Here is a 17,451-nt window from a genome sequence, read left to right as displayed (position 1 = left end):
ACTCATGGAATATGACATATATATATCCAACAGTCGGCACATTTATACTTGAGAGTGGATTAATAAAAGGTATTGTGGTAGAAATATATAAATATATATCAGTTCTTTTAATTGTTGATACAAAAATTCGACAAAGAGGTTTTAAATACATGGTATTTACCTCTTGAGACACAAAAGTATGTCTAAGTATGATTTTTGCCAACATAAAATCAATTGGTCGCCTAAAATTAATAACATTATTATATAAACACACGTAAGATGGTAAACAGAACTCTAAATGGTATTCATGTGAGCCTAGTTTTAGCCTTTGACATTTGTCGTGAGGTTTTGACAAGGATATTCACAACATTAACAGATAACCTTACATATAGCTGCAGTATTAAACATATTGTGTAGAACTGGTTTAAGGAAAATATCGATTTTCTTTGTATTAAATATTTAAAACACCGTTTCTGTGTAGTGTGGTAGGTGGGCGGGTCCCAGAAACACTACCAGCGCTAATTCCTGGTTGTTCCATTTCATTTTAAGAATTTTCCTTTCCAGTTGTCTAAGTACAATTTATATCACTTAGAATGTATATTGAAGTTTATTACATTTTTACCAGTGAAATATCAAAAATTATTCATTCTATAAAAGTAATATTTTTCACTACTGAAAAATATCACTTTTGCTGATTTGACCAATCAAATTAATGATTAGAAAATACCAAAATAATTGACCAATGAGAAAGCCCGACATATATGTCAGCACCTGGACAGGGGGAACTACTTTTTTGTTTATATTAGGCCTAGTTAGCATACGGGGCAGGTTTTTCGTTGATAAACAATGTAATAAACAGAATATCTAACAGTGTCTTCAGTAATACCAAATATATATCACTCGTGTGGCTAATATTTTGATATTTTTCACTCGTGCCCACTCGTGAAATATATTTGGTATTACTAAAGACACTGTTAGATATCCTCTATTTATTCATTTTAAAATAGCTTCTTTCGAGCGATCATTTGCCGATCTAAAATACTCTATACCATGGAATTATCCTGTGCATTTTCTTTCGTGGTTGGCGATTTGAAATTATTTCGTGGCTAGCTGCAATATTATAACAATAATACATACCATAATATTCGTTGTAAATATATTCGTGGTTTCATAGTAACTACGAAATAAGTGTTTAACACAACGAACATTTTTTTGTTATACTGTAGCCTTGACCGACTTTTAAATGATTGACGCATATTGCAAATTCTCGTCGATAAATACGAAAAAGTAGCTCAACAGACGTCTAAGAATGATCAGGATTTGACCATTTTTTAATTTAATATATTATGTGACCTATATTTGAGCTCTACCTCGGGAAAGTATCAAGTATTACCACCGAGGGCAACACACTAGGTCATATGCACCTATGAATATACGTCAGGATATCGCAGGCTACCTTAACAGCCCTCTGGTCAACATATATATGAATTTTTTTTTTTTTTGTAACTTAAGAGGCAGACAGAGTTATACATGGATAATGCTGGGATCGTGTTGTGTGTGGTTGCTATCACGATAAGACTTTTAGCGGAGAAGTACCAGAGTCTTTAAATATGGTAGTTGTCTCGCCTTCTAAATACCCGACATTTTTAAGTTGGACGACTGGTTTATTAATATATGTGACCTGGTGGGATTTTTCAGCAGTATACTTAAGGGGGAATCTGTCTCACTCCTGTGTACCTTGTGTGGAGGGGACATACCAAGATGTCGGCCGAAACTGATCAACAAAAGAAGGTGTCCGCACTCAATAACCGTTTCAAAATATTTATGCATGTAATGAAGGGATTGGGTCGAACTTTCGTCATTAACCAGCCTCGAGTAACACTAAGAAACTACAAAAACACAATCACATTCCGTGTATTTAAGTACAAATTACGTAAAACAGGCAATTTTCGTCGTTGGAAAACAAATTATCAGTTGACACGTACTTTGGTCACCAGAGCTGAGGTTAATTATCATATACACATCCGGAACCAAAAAGATTTCAATTAAAATCGGAAGTCTGATTTCCCGATCATATGATTGCCGATATCACCATTTCATCTAGTTACAATAATAACCACAGGTGTTCGTGATATTATTATGTTACAGAAAGGATGGTAATAGGGGTAAAAATATAATGATGTAGGCGAGTTAGATCACAAAACCTGATATATGCTTCTTAGACCTTCACATCGGATCGCAAGACATACATGTTTATAAAAAAGACAATGTAAAGGTTACACTTTCTAACTTTTTATTGATAAAAATAACTATCAAACCATTATTTCAAAGATATTTGATAAAACAGTTTTAGCTAGCGTTATTCATACGTTATATATTAATACAAAAGGCAACTTAATGACTATACTTTCTGGGAATAAAACTACTATCTAAACAACCCTTCAAATTGTGTTTAATGAAACAACTTTAAAAATAAAAAGTACAACATTTACATTTTTTTAATTTGTTCCATAAAACAGCAATATCTATATGTGACATGTTTTTGTTTAAAGAAACTATTGAATCGTCAGACTAACATGGACAAAATAAACAAAAACAATCGTTCAAATGTATCTATACACATAAATTCATACTTGTTTATACCTTCACATAAGAATGCTATAAACATTCGTGATTTCAATCAAGGACCGGGAATAAAATAAGACCAACCTTATATTTGACTATTTAAAAATATATATTTAAAATAATGTTCTCAAAATACATTTAATTAAACAAATTTTATACATGTATATTGTTCGGAATGACATTCGTCGATAAGTATTTATTTGAAAATATTTTTCTTTTGTCTTTTACAAACATGTTTAAGATCTTAATATTTAGGTTTTCGTTATAAATCGGTGTCTATTATCTTTGTCAAGCGAAAACAAAAATGGTTCTGAGCCTTTAGAAGCGTTTGCTTACTGTATCATGCAAAGAGACAAAGGAAAAAGACGTTTCCGTAGGCTCACAAACCGTTTCCAGCGAACACTTTTATTCCTCATTTTGGGTTGACACGCATTCTTCTATTGTGTTTTTCAAAAACTTAATTTGGAATGATGTTCTATTTAGTGTGGTTATAAATAGATGATATAATTATAATCGGCGGTTTTTGCCATTTGCCAATCGACATGTTGTAAAGTGTTAATAAGAGTTCAATACTTCCTAACTCTTCTGCTTTCTGTAGTTATATGGCTCGCGGTGTTCTTGCTAATAGTAATTTTAAATATATGTAATTCTAGGACGTCATGTCTGTACAAGTAGGTGAGACTTAAGCTCGCCATGATTGCGTTTAAAAGTTTGAAGGCGAGTTTTTTTTATAACGTTGAGAAACAATTATGTTTTTTTATGTATAGGAAGTATTTTAATAGCGTCAACTAGCCTTCGGAGTAGGATATATATATCTGATGTGCTTGGCATCCAGCTCTTTGAAATTATGCCTAGATTTTCGGAAAGGCTAGAGGAATGATTTAAATGAATTTTTATTTTTTCAAATTAAAAAAAAAATGCGTTTTTTGCTTTTGTTTTGTCAGAAGTACTGTGATAGTGTCTGATAAGTTGTGCTGTAGGATATTTTTGGTATTCTTGGCATCCGGCTCCTTCAATGGAAGCTTTAATGGAATGAGTTTTATACCTTCGTAGAGTGTTTATTGTCATATGTTTTCGGATATTTTTTATAAAGAAAGGCGAGGATAGTGTTAACGTCATTGTGCTGTAGTATATTACTGGTGTTCTTGGCTGATATTTTCTTGATTGTTGAATTTCGACATGACTCAAATTGGTCAGCCGAAACAGTGATGCATGGACGCTGTTGATACTTCAGTGTTTCTTAAGAGTAACGATATCTAAACTTGAGACCAAACATGAATCATAATAAATCCATTCAGATGAGTATTTTGAGACGTGAGTTTGGTATGAGTATTGGACGGAATGCATAGGACCATTTCATCCAGGTAACGCATTAATAAAAAGGTCTTGGAGGTAGAGCGCTATTTTGTATACTAGTAATTAAGTTGGATTTATCACGGTATTTTTTTTCTTTACGGAGAGTCATAGACAATACTGAAAAGTTCAGAAGAATAAAATGTCAATACGGCCACTTGTTTCCTTCAGGGCTCATTCATTGCAGAACGATAGTCATTCATCTATAACAATAATAATGTATTCGTTTCAACAACGTATAATCACCAAAATTTAGATTTTTTCAAAAATATTTATTTTATTTTGAAATAAATTATGCGGATATACATCATCATCAGCATCGTCGTCGACGACGACGACGACGACACTTCATGACGTCAGTGCATAATCACCATTATGCTCGTACAACATGTAACCGTATCATAAATAACATAAATCAAACTTTAGAAATAATATCCAGTGAGATAACAACTGCAAGTTTTGTAAGAAAAAAAAGGGGGCATCCCTTTTATTGGCTTGATGTTCTTGAACTTTTTCCGACCTTTGTGGCTGCTTGATAAAATGAAAGCACACAATTTTTGTGAATATTGACAAATTTTTTACATAATCCCAGGTCCAGGTACTCTCAGCATGAGACAAATTAAAGCATAATGTGATAATACTTTAATATGACGGTGTAGTTCATATTACGGACAGACTACTGAGAAAGAACAACTCTGATTTCACTTCAGCGGAGGACTATTTCCGTAGACGTAATTGTTGATTCCGGTTCTAGGAAGGAGTGACATAATTGTAGTATATAAAATATCAGCCGTCTTGGGTACGAGGCCTTGATGACAATAACAGCCACACTGTTCAGGTGAGTGATTTTACTTTACATTAACAGTATGGTTGCATTTGATTTTCTTACCATACAAAACGTCTTACACAGACCAATGTTTATTTTTCATTTAACTCTGTATTTTGTTGGATGAGGGTAATGTATAAAGATGATTGAGGCAGACTTTTAGTTTGATTTGGTTTATTTTGTTTAACGTCCTATTAACACCTTAGGTCATTTAAGGACGGCCTCCCGTGCGTGCGTCATACATGCGTGTGGTAAGTGCGTATGTATGTTTTGGGAGGCTGCGGTATGTTCGTGTTAAGTCTCCTTGTGATAGGCCGGAAATTTTGCAGATTTATAGTGCTACCTCACTGAAGCATACTTCCGAAGACACCCAGCAGCACACCTCAATCGGTCAGATTATACTGACAGCGCGCGAACTAGTCGTCCGACTCCAAATATGCTGAGCGCTAAGCAGGAGTAGCAACTACCATTTTTAAAGACTCTGGTATGTCTCGGCTAGGGGACAGAACCCAAAGTCTTCCTTACAGCGGCGAACGCTCAACTACAGGCCAAATGTGAGCCATTGCCAAGGGAGAAATCAGGAAGAAGAAAAATGTTCAGAAAGAAGAGAAAAGATATGATCCCAAATTTAGTCGCCTCCTACGATCATGCAATGGGGAATCAGGTACAATTCTTATGCCCACCTGCAGGGCCAGCAGACTTTTAGCCGTTGAATTACAAGACGAAGACTTGTTTCAAACAATAATTACATTCTGGTCATTTTTGATAGATAGCTACATAATATGATACGAAGATGGATATACAGTCATATTTACCATGACAGTGGCGATGTTACATTTATTACAGATATTTTAAATAACGCGCGTTACAAAAAGCAGTTTAAACAATTAGTAAACAGCAGAAACAAAAGTAACAACAAGAAAGTATTTGTTACATTTACATTGACGCTGCCTTGATAAAATAAATAATCGGCATTCATTGGACGTTATACGCACTGACGGAACAGCCATACAATTGCTGGAATAACATAGCAGCTGATTTCAGTTTGGGAAGAAGGCTTGTCAACTACAGGTTGTCAAGAGAATAAAGTTCACATTCATATTATCTTTTTCTTCCATATCCGCGAGTTTTATGAAATTACATTATCAATCAACATATAACTTTGATTTGAATCATAGTTTATGAAAACAAATTTCAAAAAATATGGACATGAATACAAACATGTGTTGGCCGAATCGGGGCTGTGTCGGCCCCACCTCACTCACCGTCAAAAATGTATTCCCATTCGCCAGACTAGATTTTACCGAAGTGTAAACGTCAGTTTCGGTAATAAGGCTAGATAATACACACTCGAAATGTGAATATTTCAATATATCAGTTTGGTTTGATGACAGTGTTGTCTTCAAAGGTATAACGAAATATCTTCAAATACTTCATCTAGTAATGGCTATTTACAGGTACCCATCAGATTGTAATATATAGCCATTAAACACTTAAGACTATTGCCTTTATATTTCGGTTAAAACAAGCTCTTTTAAAACTTAGATCTGATATCGTCCTACGTCGATATTTTTTCTAAGGACAATACAACCATGAATCAACATTATCAAAAGACTTCGCATGAAAGCATAAAATTCCGATGTGAAAATAAACAGTTTATTGATTGCATAGCTTTAGAAAATGAAACATCAATTTAAAAATGCAAATCAGTACAGAGCTTTAACATAAATTATAAAAATAATGCTGGTTATTTGAAAACAAGCATAACGATATATATTGCATCAAAAGCTGAGAAAAAAATAAAAATAGAAAAACATGTAAACACGGTATGTATATTTGTTTACAACTCTATTTGGCTGACATTTTATTAGTACTCCTCGTTATGTTTACATATCTTTGCTGGATCGTATCCTTTCTCTCACACCGTCTTTCCCTGATATGGTTCTCTTTATTGGAAATTTCTATCAACTGTTGGATGTGTAAGTGAGCTGTGAATGTGGGCTTTATTTGGGGGCCATCTCAGAAATTGTTTTGACGTTTCATAGTAAACCACGATCAGAGGTAGTTAATGATTAACCTTGTGTATCGTATGTCTAGATAGATATATCGAGATATTTCGAGTGCATACACATTTAGAAAAAAAAACCCGATTTAATTAGCTACGAAGTGTTTAACTGTGAAGACCCTTACAATAATTGAAAGCAAAGAATGCTTTAATAGCTTCTTCGTCGGATACCCACGGTAGATTACAATACACGCTTCATTGCTGAAATGCTCGTTTCAATGACGTCATCCTATAAATAGAAACCAATTAACATAACTTTTCCTAATAAGAACTCTTCAGGTTAGAAGGGAACATAATAAATAGCGCATGTAACAATATTGCTGTGCTCATGAAGGCGTGCACATATAGCTGGCAAAAAGTCATATTGGTATTTAGTGTTGTAAATGAGTATAACCACTATATTATGTTTTTGGGATGTCAGGAATAGCCTAAGTGGTCATACATGTAATTTGTACGGTTAGCTGAACAGGCTATCAAAATTGAACAACGGCTTCGCGGCCCTCACATAACCTAGACTGACTGATTGGCTTAAATTCAGGTAGGAAAAATAACTTGAAACGAGGATTTTTCACGGAGTTGACTAACGATGGTAAGTGTAGCGTAGTGTAATCAACCGTGAGTATCCGACGATTCAATTGTATTAGTTCCGTTGATAATTAAGTGATGTATCAGGCACACATTAGATAATATCCACTTGCTACCTACTGGTATAGATATACCTCACTCCTTGATGAAATCGTCAGTCCAGCAAAAGGTTCAGGAGAAAGTATAATTATCATCAAAAATGATAAAAATGTCATCGTTGTTGTGATTTTCTGTGACTGCAGTACATTAATTTCAGACGTTTTGCCAATATACCAGTATATCAGTACATCGTGAATGTGACCACCAAAAATTCAACCCTACAACATTGATGTAGAACATGTCCAAATCTTCAATATAATAAGTAAATTGGACACTATAGCAACATCCTAGATTGTGGATCGTGTTATACACTAAGTCGAACTAATATGTCAAGTAAATATATGCACAAAAATCTTGAAAATATCCATGGCATTAAATTAAGCAGGCCTCGCTAGAAGAGTCACTTAAAAATACTTCCTTAAAAATTACTTATTTGTATGATACAAAATATAATGTTTTGATCACATGTCTTTTAAATGAATGGTGCATTATGATTAGGCTAGCGAGTCTTGTATAAGGTATGGTTTTATATTTACCAAATTGACTTTTGAAACATAACAAATATATTTATGAATTACTGATGATGTGTTTAGGTACGGCGATCTTCTTCTATCAACATTGAATATTGTCAACAAAAATCCCATTGAAAATAATAAGGAAAAACTATGAAATCGTATTAAAAAGAATATAATTCGGGACTCATCTTTAAGATTTTAGGGTATCATATAAAGTTTTGAGACGATTACTGTACAAAGCTAACATGCAAAGCTGCTCACTCTCACAGTTGATGGAATGGCTATCAAGGTATCATGTTCCCTATAAATGGGAGCTACCTTTCTGCTTCAAGGGGATTTCGCTGTCCCCTTCCAAGATATTTCTCATCTACTCCATCCATTGAAGTTTCTCTATCCCCATAGGGGAGCCCATCCGAGGGAGCCCTCTCGTCCATCCCATTTCACATTCCACTTAATACTGCATTATATATACAGTATACTTAATAACTAACTAACTTCCTTCATTCAATCAGGTCGATTGTGGACAATGAACCTGATTAATTATATGAATATGATTATAAAGGAACATGCCAGCACGTTATCCCATATCAACTTCCCCTCCACTGATCTACCTAGGTATTGTTTCTTATCGTGCTAGCTTTGAAAGGAACACGTCTCTGTTCTATCTCTCAGTTGCACCTACGAGATGCATCATCGGTAATCGCTAACTGACATGCTGTCAGTTACTGGACTCTGCGTCTCCCCTATAATCAAACCTTATACACCAACCTGACCAATAACATTTGTTGTAAACCCGTGGTCAGTGTTGAATAATCTCTCCGATATTTACTGTTTTACATACCGTTTTGAAAATTAGTATTGTAAACGTACATATTATGGCGTTCTCTGTTGCTCTATCAGTTGAGCGTGATACTAGTACACCAGCAGTCCTGGGTTCGAACCTAGCGGATTAGTTATATATATTTCAATTTTCATTGTTATTGGCATCATTTGTGAAAGCAACACCAACCCCCGAAAACTCGAGGACGAATAGAGAATATAGAGATATTCAGTTTTTTTTTTTCATATCTATTTTTCTTTAAGAGATAATTTTGTATGTTGTTATTTGTGTCTTAATATTTTGCAATTATTACTGTTTTAGAAATGGATCAATTATCATCAGAGCTGCTACACTTCAACAAAACCCCTGGCTATCCAAACATGACAAATGCTACGGGGAACGATACAGAGTATGTCTATGACTACTTGTACGACGCCAGCATTTACGAGAAAGGAGACCTCCTCTACTACATCCTCTACCCTATCCTCGTTCCTGTTGGGGTCATCGGCAATTCAATCTCTTTCGTCATCCTCATACAACTTTCACAGTCATCTTCCTTCTTCCTTTACTTATCCATACTGTCGCTGTCTGATCTGGCGTTTATCATCGTTGGGGCGATGATTGGGTGGATTGAAGTCCTCGGAAACAATCTATTCTATGAAGATATATCATCGTTCTTATGCTCAGCGAGATATACCCTGGTTTTTGTTTTCTCCCAGTTCTCATCGTGGATCATCGTTGCTGTCACCGTAGACCGTTTCATTGCTGTTTGCTTTCCATTCAAAGTGACGGAGTATTGCACAAGACGGCGTACAGTGATGACTTCACTGCTTCTGTTTCTGATTATTTTTGGCATTAATTTTCCGAACATTTGCTTCAAGTGGGAAAATGACAAATGTGTTTATCCAGAAATAACATTTGAATACTGTCTCCAATATAGCATCATGATAGATTTGATGGTTTATTTTGTTGTTCCTGTTTGTTTGATATGTGTCCTAAACATCATCACACTTCGGATGCTGTACAGTGCGTTGCTTAGAAGACGCAGGCTTGTAAACCGGAACCGGAAGAAGAATGACAGCGATGGTACCAAGTCGGCAGATGAAGATTCTACCAAACAAACGATCTCCATGCTGTTCGTTGTATCAGGGGTATACGTCATCACCTCTCTGCCAATGGCCTACGGTAGTATGCTAGCATGGATGGAAGGTGCCCAGTATAACACAGATGCAGATACATATCTTGTGAACGTTATATTGGAATTGTCCAATACCATCAACCACTCCGCTAACTTCATCCTTTACGGCATATCTGGTAGTACGTTCAGACAAAAGCTATTTCAAATGTTGCGTATTTGTCAAAGCAGACAAGGAGATGGAAAGAATTCATCTGTAATTCGTTCTACGAATACCGCCAGCACCTCAGCAGATGACAGAAACAGATCGGAGGACATCGCAAATATCGACGTAAAAGATGTTCAATTACAGACACTTTAATTACATTTGTTTGCATTAAAATAGACAGCATCGATACTCCGGTGTTGACGTTCACTTTCGGTATCTGCTCCCTTATGTCATACTAAAACTGAAGTCCCAGCCACCAGCTCGATAAGGCAATGGCGGGGTTCAATACCGTTTAATTTTCTGGCTTAATCAGCTTAGTTCAGATTCGTTTTTCCATGTCACGAATAAATACAGTTAATAGCTATTTTTGTGCCTTTGACTTTGTATGACATATTGTATTGATTCAGATAGCGAACGTGAATGTAACTTTGGAGTATTGAGAATGGAAAGCAGTACAACCAACCCAGTTATTTAAACAGATTGGAAATTTGTTCATACCGTTCCAATGAAAATGTACACTCATGCAGACTAATCAATCGGCTGAAGTACATGATGTGACATTGATATGGTGTTACTGAATTATAGAATGTGATATCGGTATGATATAACTTGAGTTCAGGATGTGACATTGGTAAAGTGTCACTGAAATACAAGATGTGACATTGGTATGGTGTTACTGAAGTACAGGGTGTGACATTGGTATTGTGTCACTGAAGTACAAGATGTGACACTGGTAGTGTGTCACTGAAGTACGGGATGTGACATTGGTATTGTGTCACTGAAGTACAGGATGTGACATTGGTATTGTGTCACTGAAGTACAGGATGTGACATTGGTATTGTGTTACTGAAGTACAGGGTGTGACATTGGTATTGTGTCACTGAAGTACAAGATGTGACACTGGTAGTGTGTCACTGAAGTACGGGATGTGACATTGGTATTGTGTCACTGAAGTACAAGATGTGACACTGGTAGTGTGTCACTGAAGTACGGGATGTGACATTGTTATTGTGTCACTGAAGTTCAGGATGTGACATTGGTATTGTGTCACTGAAGTACAGGATGTGACATTGGTATTGTGTTACTGAAGTACAAGATGTGACATTGGTAGTGTGTCACTGAAGTACGGGATGTGACATTGGTATTGTGTCACTGAAGTACAAGATGTGACATTGGTAGTGTGTCACTGAAGTACGGGATGTGACATTGGTAGTGTGTCACTGAAGTACGGGATGTGACATTGGTATGGTGTAACTGAAGTACGGAATGTGACATTGGTAGTGTGTCACTGAAGTACGGAATGTGACATTGGTGTGGTGTAACTGAAGTACGGAATGTGACATTGGTGTGGTGTCAATCAATTACTTGACATGTAGGTATTATGTGATCAGCCTTTATACATTACCTTGTGTTGTGTATCCCTGAGACTGGAGGTACGCTCTCTGGGGTTGATACCCCATTTGTGGAGCCTGTCGATAGCCACTTTGGGGTCCTGCTTCATATTTAGGTAAAGGTTCATTGGGGTAAGCAGAAGCAGACTCCCCGGGTTGCAGAATAGTCTGATATGAAAATTGAGTTCCATTTCCAGTCTTTTTACAAATCAACTATAAATGGAAATCATTAATTAGTAAAACAGCTACTTTGAAATGTCATAATTTTCAGAAGTAAAAAGTATAAACTGTGAAATTCAGAAGACGTCTATTTACACTGAAGATGTATCGCGTGTTTATATTGATTGCTTGGTCTGTCTTAACCATTTATTCATTTTACAACAATTGCGAAACCGGGCCGCCTAGGTGAACAGCAAATGTGTTATCACTGTGCCACCCGATCCCCTAGGTATTCTATTGCGATCGTGATACATTAAAAATAGAGTTCAAAGAAAGTCCAACCAACCAAAGTAACAGATGATGCTTTGCAGAAGATATTTGTGAAATTCAAATTGATTTTCGTCCGATTGTAGATTGTATTTGATCCTATGGCTACAAGTTCAATATCGAGACTAATTATTGCTTTTGTGATTTGTGACAGTAGAAAACAGCTGCTGTTTTTGATCAGAGAGGACCGTGTCATATTCACATATTCAAGCAACGAACAGTGGTTGTCATGTTGATATAGTCGATGAGACAGCAAGATGAATGGGGCAAATGTCATGGGAACCCTTAAGGACACCTATGCTGTACTTTCCCACCATACTTCTTGCTGTTATATCGACTATATCACCATTGAAACCACTGTTCAATGCCAATGTTCACATTGTCATACTATTTTCCCCAGCTTTGAAAAATAGAAAAAAAAATCCCTCGTATCTAACATCACGTGAGCCACAGGGTGTTATAGGCGTATGTTGGAAACTGAATTTTGACAGTTGAAGTTTATTTATCGTTATTCTCAAGATAGTTTGAAATTGGTTTGTCTAACTTTTCATATTTATCGTGATTTTTTCAACCCTAATCGATGAGAAAAAGGCCAGTTGTTGAAGTGTGTCATCCCTCAGATATTTCACGGTTATCCTCAGATTTCTAATGTAGATTCCCCGTGATTTTTAGGTGTGCATAGTCAATTTTGAGACAGATCACAAAGCAAAATGACCGACATTCGGCCGTTTTAACACATAGTAGGTGTAGACTTTTGTACGCCCGTCAAATGACTGAGTTTCAGGTATGGTGTCGCCTTCCGCCCGGCCGGCATTTTGGAGATCTCCAACATTTTGCGCGATCCCTTTGAAACCAAACTTGGTAGGTATTACGAAGTTTTCATGAAAAGAAGTTTTGTTCGACTATTTTCGCAAAAGTTGATTTTTTGTCCGGAGATTCACTCCTATATTTTGACCGGTTTCTTTGCAACTTGATAGAATTTGAAATTGTGTTTGCCTCAAAAGAATTTTGATTTTGATATTTCTGCAAAAGTTACTGCCCTTTGTTCATTCCAGTATTATAGGTTTGATTTTAAGTTAAGTTTCCCAGAAAAACAAAAAAAAAATGTTTTTTTTAAGTAACAACCTTTGTTTATTTCTAGTTTGAATATTGTTTACAAGTCTTCTACGGCTTCCAATCAATTTCTTTGAAACTTGGCAGGCTTTATAATCATGATATCAAATGATGTTTAATAAAATGAAGCCATTTAATTACTCGTTTCTCTCAAACTGTTAGATAATTGAACATTGACTTTAAAGTGAAAAGTGAGATTTATAGCATAACCACTTTTTCATATTTTAGGAGACATTGAAAAGACCAAAAAAGATCATATGACCCCATTGCAACGCTTTGGATTTTAAATATTATAAGGAAAAAATATATACCTGCTTTTATCTCACTAAATTTCGTAAGAGCGACACATTGTGTAGCCCCTCCTACAGGGTAAGGTGTGGTTTCTCCTTTGTCCTCTGATCAGCGGATACTGAATGTTACTAGAATAAGGCATGTTGTATCTCACCGGATGTTGATCGTAGTGCGCGGCGACGTAAAGAGGGCATTTTCTTTATTGACCAAAATGGATCTTCCGTCCTCATTGTAACACTTAAATATTTCCTTTCTTTCCGCACTGCTCAATCATTCTGTGGTTTGTTTTCTTACTATTAGGTTTCTCCTCGACACCCATCTTCATATGACCTTGGTTGTTGCGAGGACGTTAATTCCCTAAAATCAGAACAAAAATAATAGAGGGTTACGTAAAACTATCTTGTGCATTCAGCATTAGTAGCAAAGCAATTTGAATAAGTTGACTTCGTTGTTCATGGCAATAAATTTTGTTCATGCATTTTAGACGACGTCCATTGCAACGTAACACATGAATTGCCTCTCCCATTGAGCACCTATTGTGATTTTACTGTATCTGTAACTGTTCTACCTGTGAGTATATGGTTTGCCTTGCCATACATTTGTCATGTTTTACCAACAGCATTATCGGCCCTATCATCTGACAAAGTGAAACGAAGGGAAGTACTGTTGATAGATCCGAATGATACAACCATTGTACAGTATCCTGACGTTACTCCGCTTTTAATAATCCGTTTTGCAGTACGCCTACTGTAAAATGTTTCTTTGGTTTTAAACCATCCATTCTACCGTGAACTCATTTCATGGTGTCGTACCGTATAATAACCCTAATCTAACAATCGGCTGTGCTGTACCGTAAACTTATGTTAACCTTTGTTTTTTTAACATTAGCCATACCCCAATTTTAACATTCCGTTGTGTGGTACCTTAATATGACCTCCGTTTTGATATTCAGTCGCGATGTACCGTTAACTTACCCCAGTTTTAACATTCCGTGGTGCTATACAGTAATATGACCCCAGTTTTAATATTTAGTCGCGATGTACCGTTATCTTACCCTAGTTTTAACATTCCGTGGCGATGTATCGTGATATGACCCCAATTTTAATATCCCGTTTTGCTGTACTGTAATCTTACCGTAATTTAACATTCCTTGTTGCTGTACCGTAATCTTACCCAGGTTTAACATTCCTTGGTGCTTTACCGTAATATTAATCCAATTTTAACAATCTCTGGTGCCGTACCATAATCTTACCCCAGTTTGAATATCCCTTAGTGCTTTACCGCAATCTTAACGTAGTTTTAATACTCGGTGGCGCTGCACCGTAATCTTACGGTAATTTGACTGTGTGAAGTTAGCTCAACATACGACATACGACATTCAACATGCAAAAATGTCGTATGTCGTATGTTGAGCTCACTTCACAGAGCCTCGAAATTTAACATTCCGTGGTGCTGTACCGTAATATTAACCAAGTTTAATATTCCGTGGTCCTTTACCATAATCTTACCCAAGTTATAATATTCCGTGGTCCTTTACCATAATCTTACCGCAATTTAACATTCCGTGGTGTTGTACCGTAATATTTTCCCCAGTTTTAACACTTCTTGGTGCTGTACCGTGATATTACCGTAATTTAACATTCAGAGGTGCTGTAATCTTACCCCAGTTTGGATATTCCGTGGTGCTGTACCGTAATCTTACTCCAGTTTTAATATCCCGTGGTGCTGTACCGTAATCTTACCCCCAGTTTGGATATTCCTCGGTGTCGTACCGTAATCTTACCCCAGTTTGGATATTCCTCGGTGTCGTACCGTAATCTTACCCCAGTTTGGATATTCCTCGGTGCTGTACCTTGATCTTACCCCAGTTTAATAGTCCGTGGTGCTGTACCGTAATCTTACCCCAGTTTGGATATTCCTCGGTGTCGTACCGTAATCTTACCCCAGTTTGGATATTCCTCGGTGTCGTACCGTAATCTTACCCCAGTTTTAATAGTCCGTGGTGCTGTACCGTAATCTTACCCCAGTTTTAATAGTCCGTGGTGCTGTACCGTAATCTTACCCCAGTTTGGATATTCCTCGGTGTCGTACCGTAATCTTACCCCAGTTTGGATATTCCTTGGTGTCGTATCGTAATCTTACCCCAGTTTTAACATTCCGTGATGCCGTACAATAGGCGTTGATACATTCCTCGGTACTGATGATTCACGTTTCGATGCATCTCAGTTTTAGAGGCTACTTATATCGTCGTATATTTTTCGGTATGTACATTTGTTTTCGATGTATTAGTATTTTGATGTGCCTATACAGCTATTTATTGTTAAGATGAACACTATTCAAATCTTAATTTGATTAATTGAAGTTAAAAATAATGAGCAAATGTCTTAATATACGGTTATTGGCGCGTTATAGTCAATTATTTCTTCAAGATTTGAAATTTTCAAATGAATCTATATTTTTTTTATCAAAAAATCATTTTAATAGACCTATCTTTTACATGTCCTATATCTACCCTATCTGTATATAGGCAAATGCCCGTCCACAAAATCACTGTTTTGATCTAAAGATTGTGTAACACAGTAAAGAAACTGTTCAAATTAAATTACAATAAACAGCAAGAATTATGTTTGTTCATTTTTTTCATAAATATGCTACAACACAAAGACATCGTACATTGCTGTTCAATGTTGACGATGAAGAGAGACAATGACTACCACTATGAACTCTTTTGTGAAAAAAATCCATTTGATATTGGCTTTTAAGGATCTGCTCTTCCGGGTATCGTTTCACAAAGCTTCGTAACTTACGAAATTTGCGTAAGTCACATTTACGAATTACTAAGCGTTTCACAAAAACTTCGTAACTTACGAACGTTCGTAAGTTACGCAAAAACCTTGCGTAACTTTACGCCATATCAACCCTGTCGTAACTTACGAAAACAATTTAAAATCGTGCGCAGGCATGCCCTTTTGAACAGAAAATGACGTCGTACTCATTTACAAATTAGCATAAGAGAACGAATATGCCTTGTGAGCGATTGTTTCGAGGTGGAAACCGGGTTTTGAAAGTCGAGGAGGGATGCCGGCAAAATACACATTGTCATGAAACTAATTGTACGCATATTCGCAGACTGTGCCAACATATGGTCTATTTTAAGAACATTATGTATGTCTTTGAGCATTGAGCAAAATCTGTGAAAATTGCGTTGTTACTGTTTGTTTTAACGCATGATAAACAATTAGAATTGGTATTTTATAGAAAAGATGATCTTCTCTCAATAATAGAGTTGTTTTGATAGAACAAATTAAAGTTCATAGCCTGTGTACGTGACCCGGGAATAGGACCGGCGTACAATTTTCACCCCAGAAGTGTCGTCATTTTTTACCTCCAAGTTAGAGAGTGGTATATTTTTACCGGGAGAACGTACGATTTTGACGTAAGATACGAAAAAAGTTACGAACACCTTTGTGAAACGCACTTACGAAATTCGTAAGTTTTGCGTAACTTTTTCGTAAATATTTACGAACGTTCGTAAGTTACGAAGCTTTGTGAAACGATACCCCGGTGTTTCAGTCACGTTGAGGTGTCGTTTCGATCTTGCATAAAAAGGATTTGCAATATGTAACACGAATTGATCAATTTCATAGCAAGTTAGTAGATTTGTATTTAGAAGGTTTCTTTTTGAATGGCCAATTTGTCGGACATTTTGAAAATGTGTTTCTCCTGCATTTAGAGCAAGGCTCAAATTTCTCATTTTTGGACATAATTGTTTTCACTTAAACCATTATTTCTTTGGCAATTTTGAATGTTTCTGAATCATTTTTGTTTTAAAACTTTGCAATGTTCAATACATTGAAAATAATACACAACGAAGCGGAAAAAACCTTTTTTTTTTCATTTCATGTTCACATTATATTGTAATTTGAGCATTTAGAAAAAAAACTGAAAAATAACAAATAT

General features: G+C 36.1%; 1 protein-coding gene across 1 annotated transcript; it reads left to right on the top strand.

Annotated features, from left to right (window-relative positions):
* Nucleotides 1-9,198: 9,198 nt before the first annotated feature.
* Nucleotides 9,199-16,117, top strand: LOC117315797 (probable G-protein coupled receptor 139). Its single transcript, XM_033870196.1, has one exon. It carries the CDS (start codon nt 9,248-9,250, stop codon nt 10,361-10,363), a length of 1,116 nt encoding a protein of 371 aa, XP_033726087.1. The 5' UTR covers nt 9,199-9,247; the 3' UTR covers nt 10,364-16,117.
* The last annotated feature ends 1,334 nt before the right edge of the window (nt 16,118-17,451 follow it).

Source organism: Pecten maximus, chromosome 17 (assembly GCF_902652985.1).
Source record: "Pecten maximus chromosome 17, xPecMax1.1, whole genome shotgun sequence".
Taxonomy (NCBI): Eukaryota; Metazoa; Mollusca; class Bivalvia; order Pectinida; family Pectinidae; genus Pecten; species Pecten maximus.
Note: the sequence above shows the minus strand (reverse complement) of the source record. Positions and strands in the feature narration are given on the sequence as shown.

Excerpts from the sequence above, each read along its gene's own strand:
- LOC117315797 (XM_033870196.1), top strand. The coding sequence starts at position 9,248 with ATGACAAATGCTACGGGGAACGATACAGAGTATGTCTATGACTACTTG.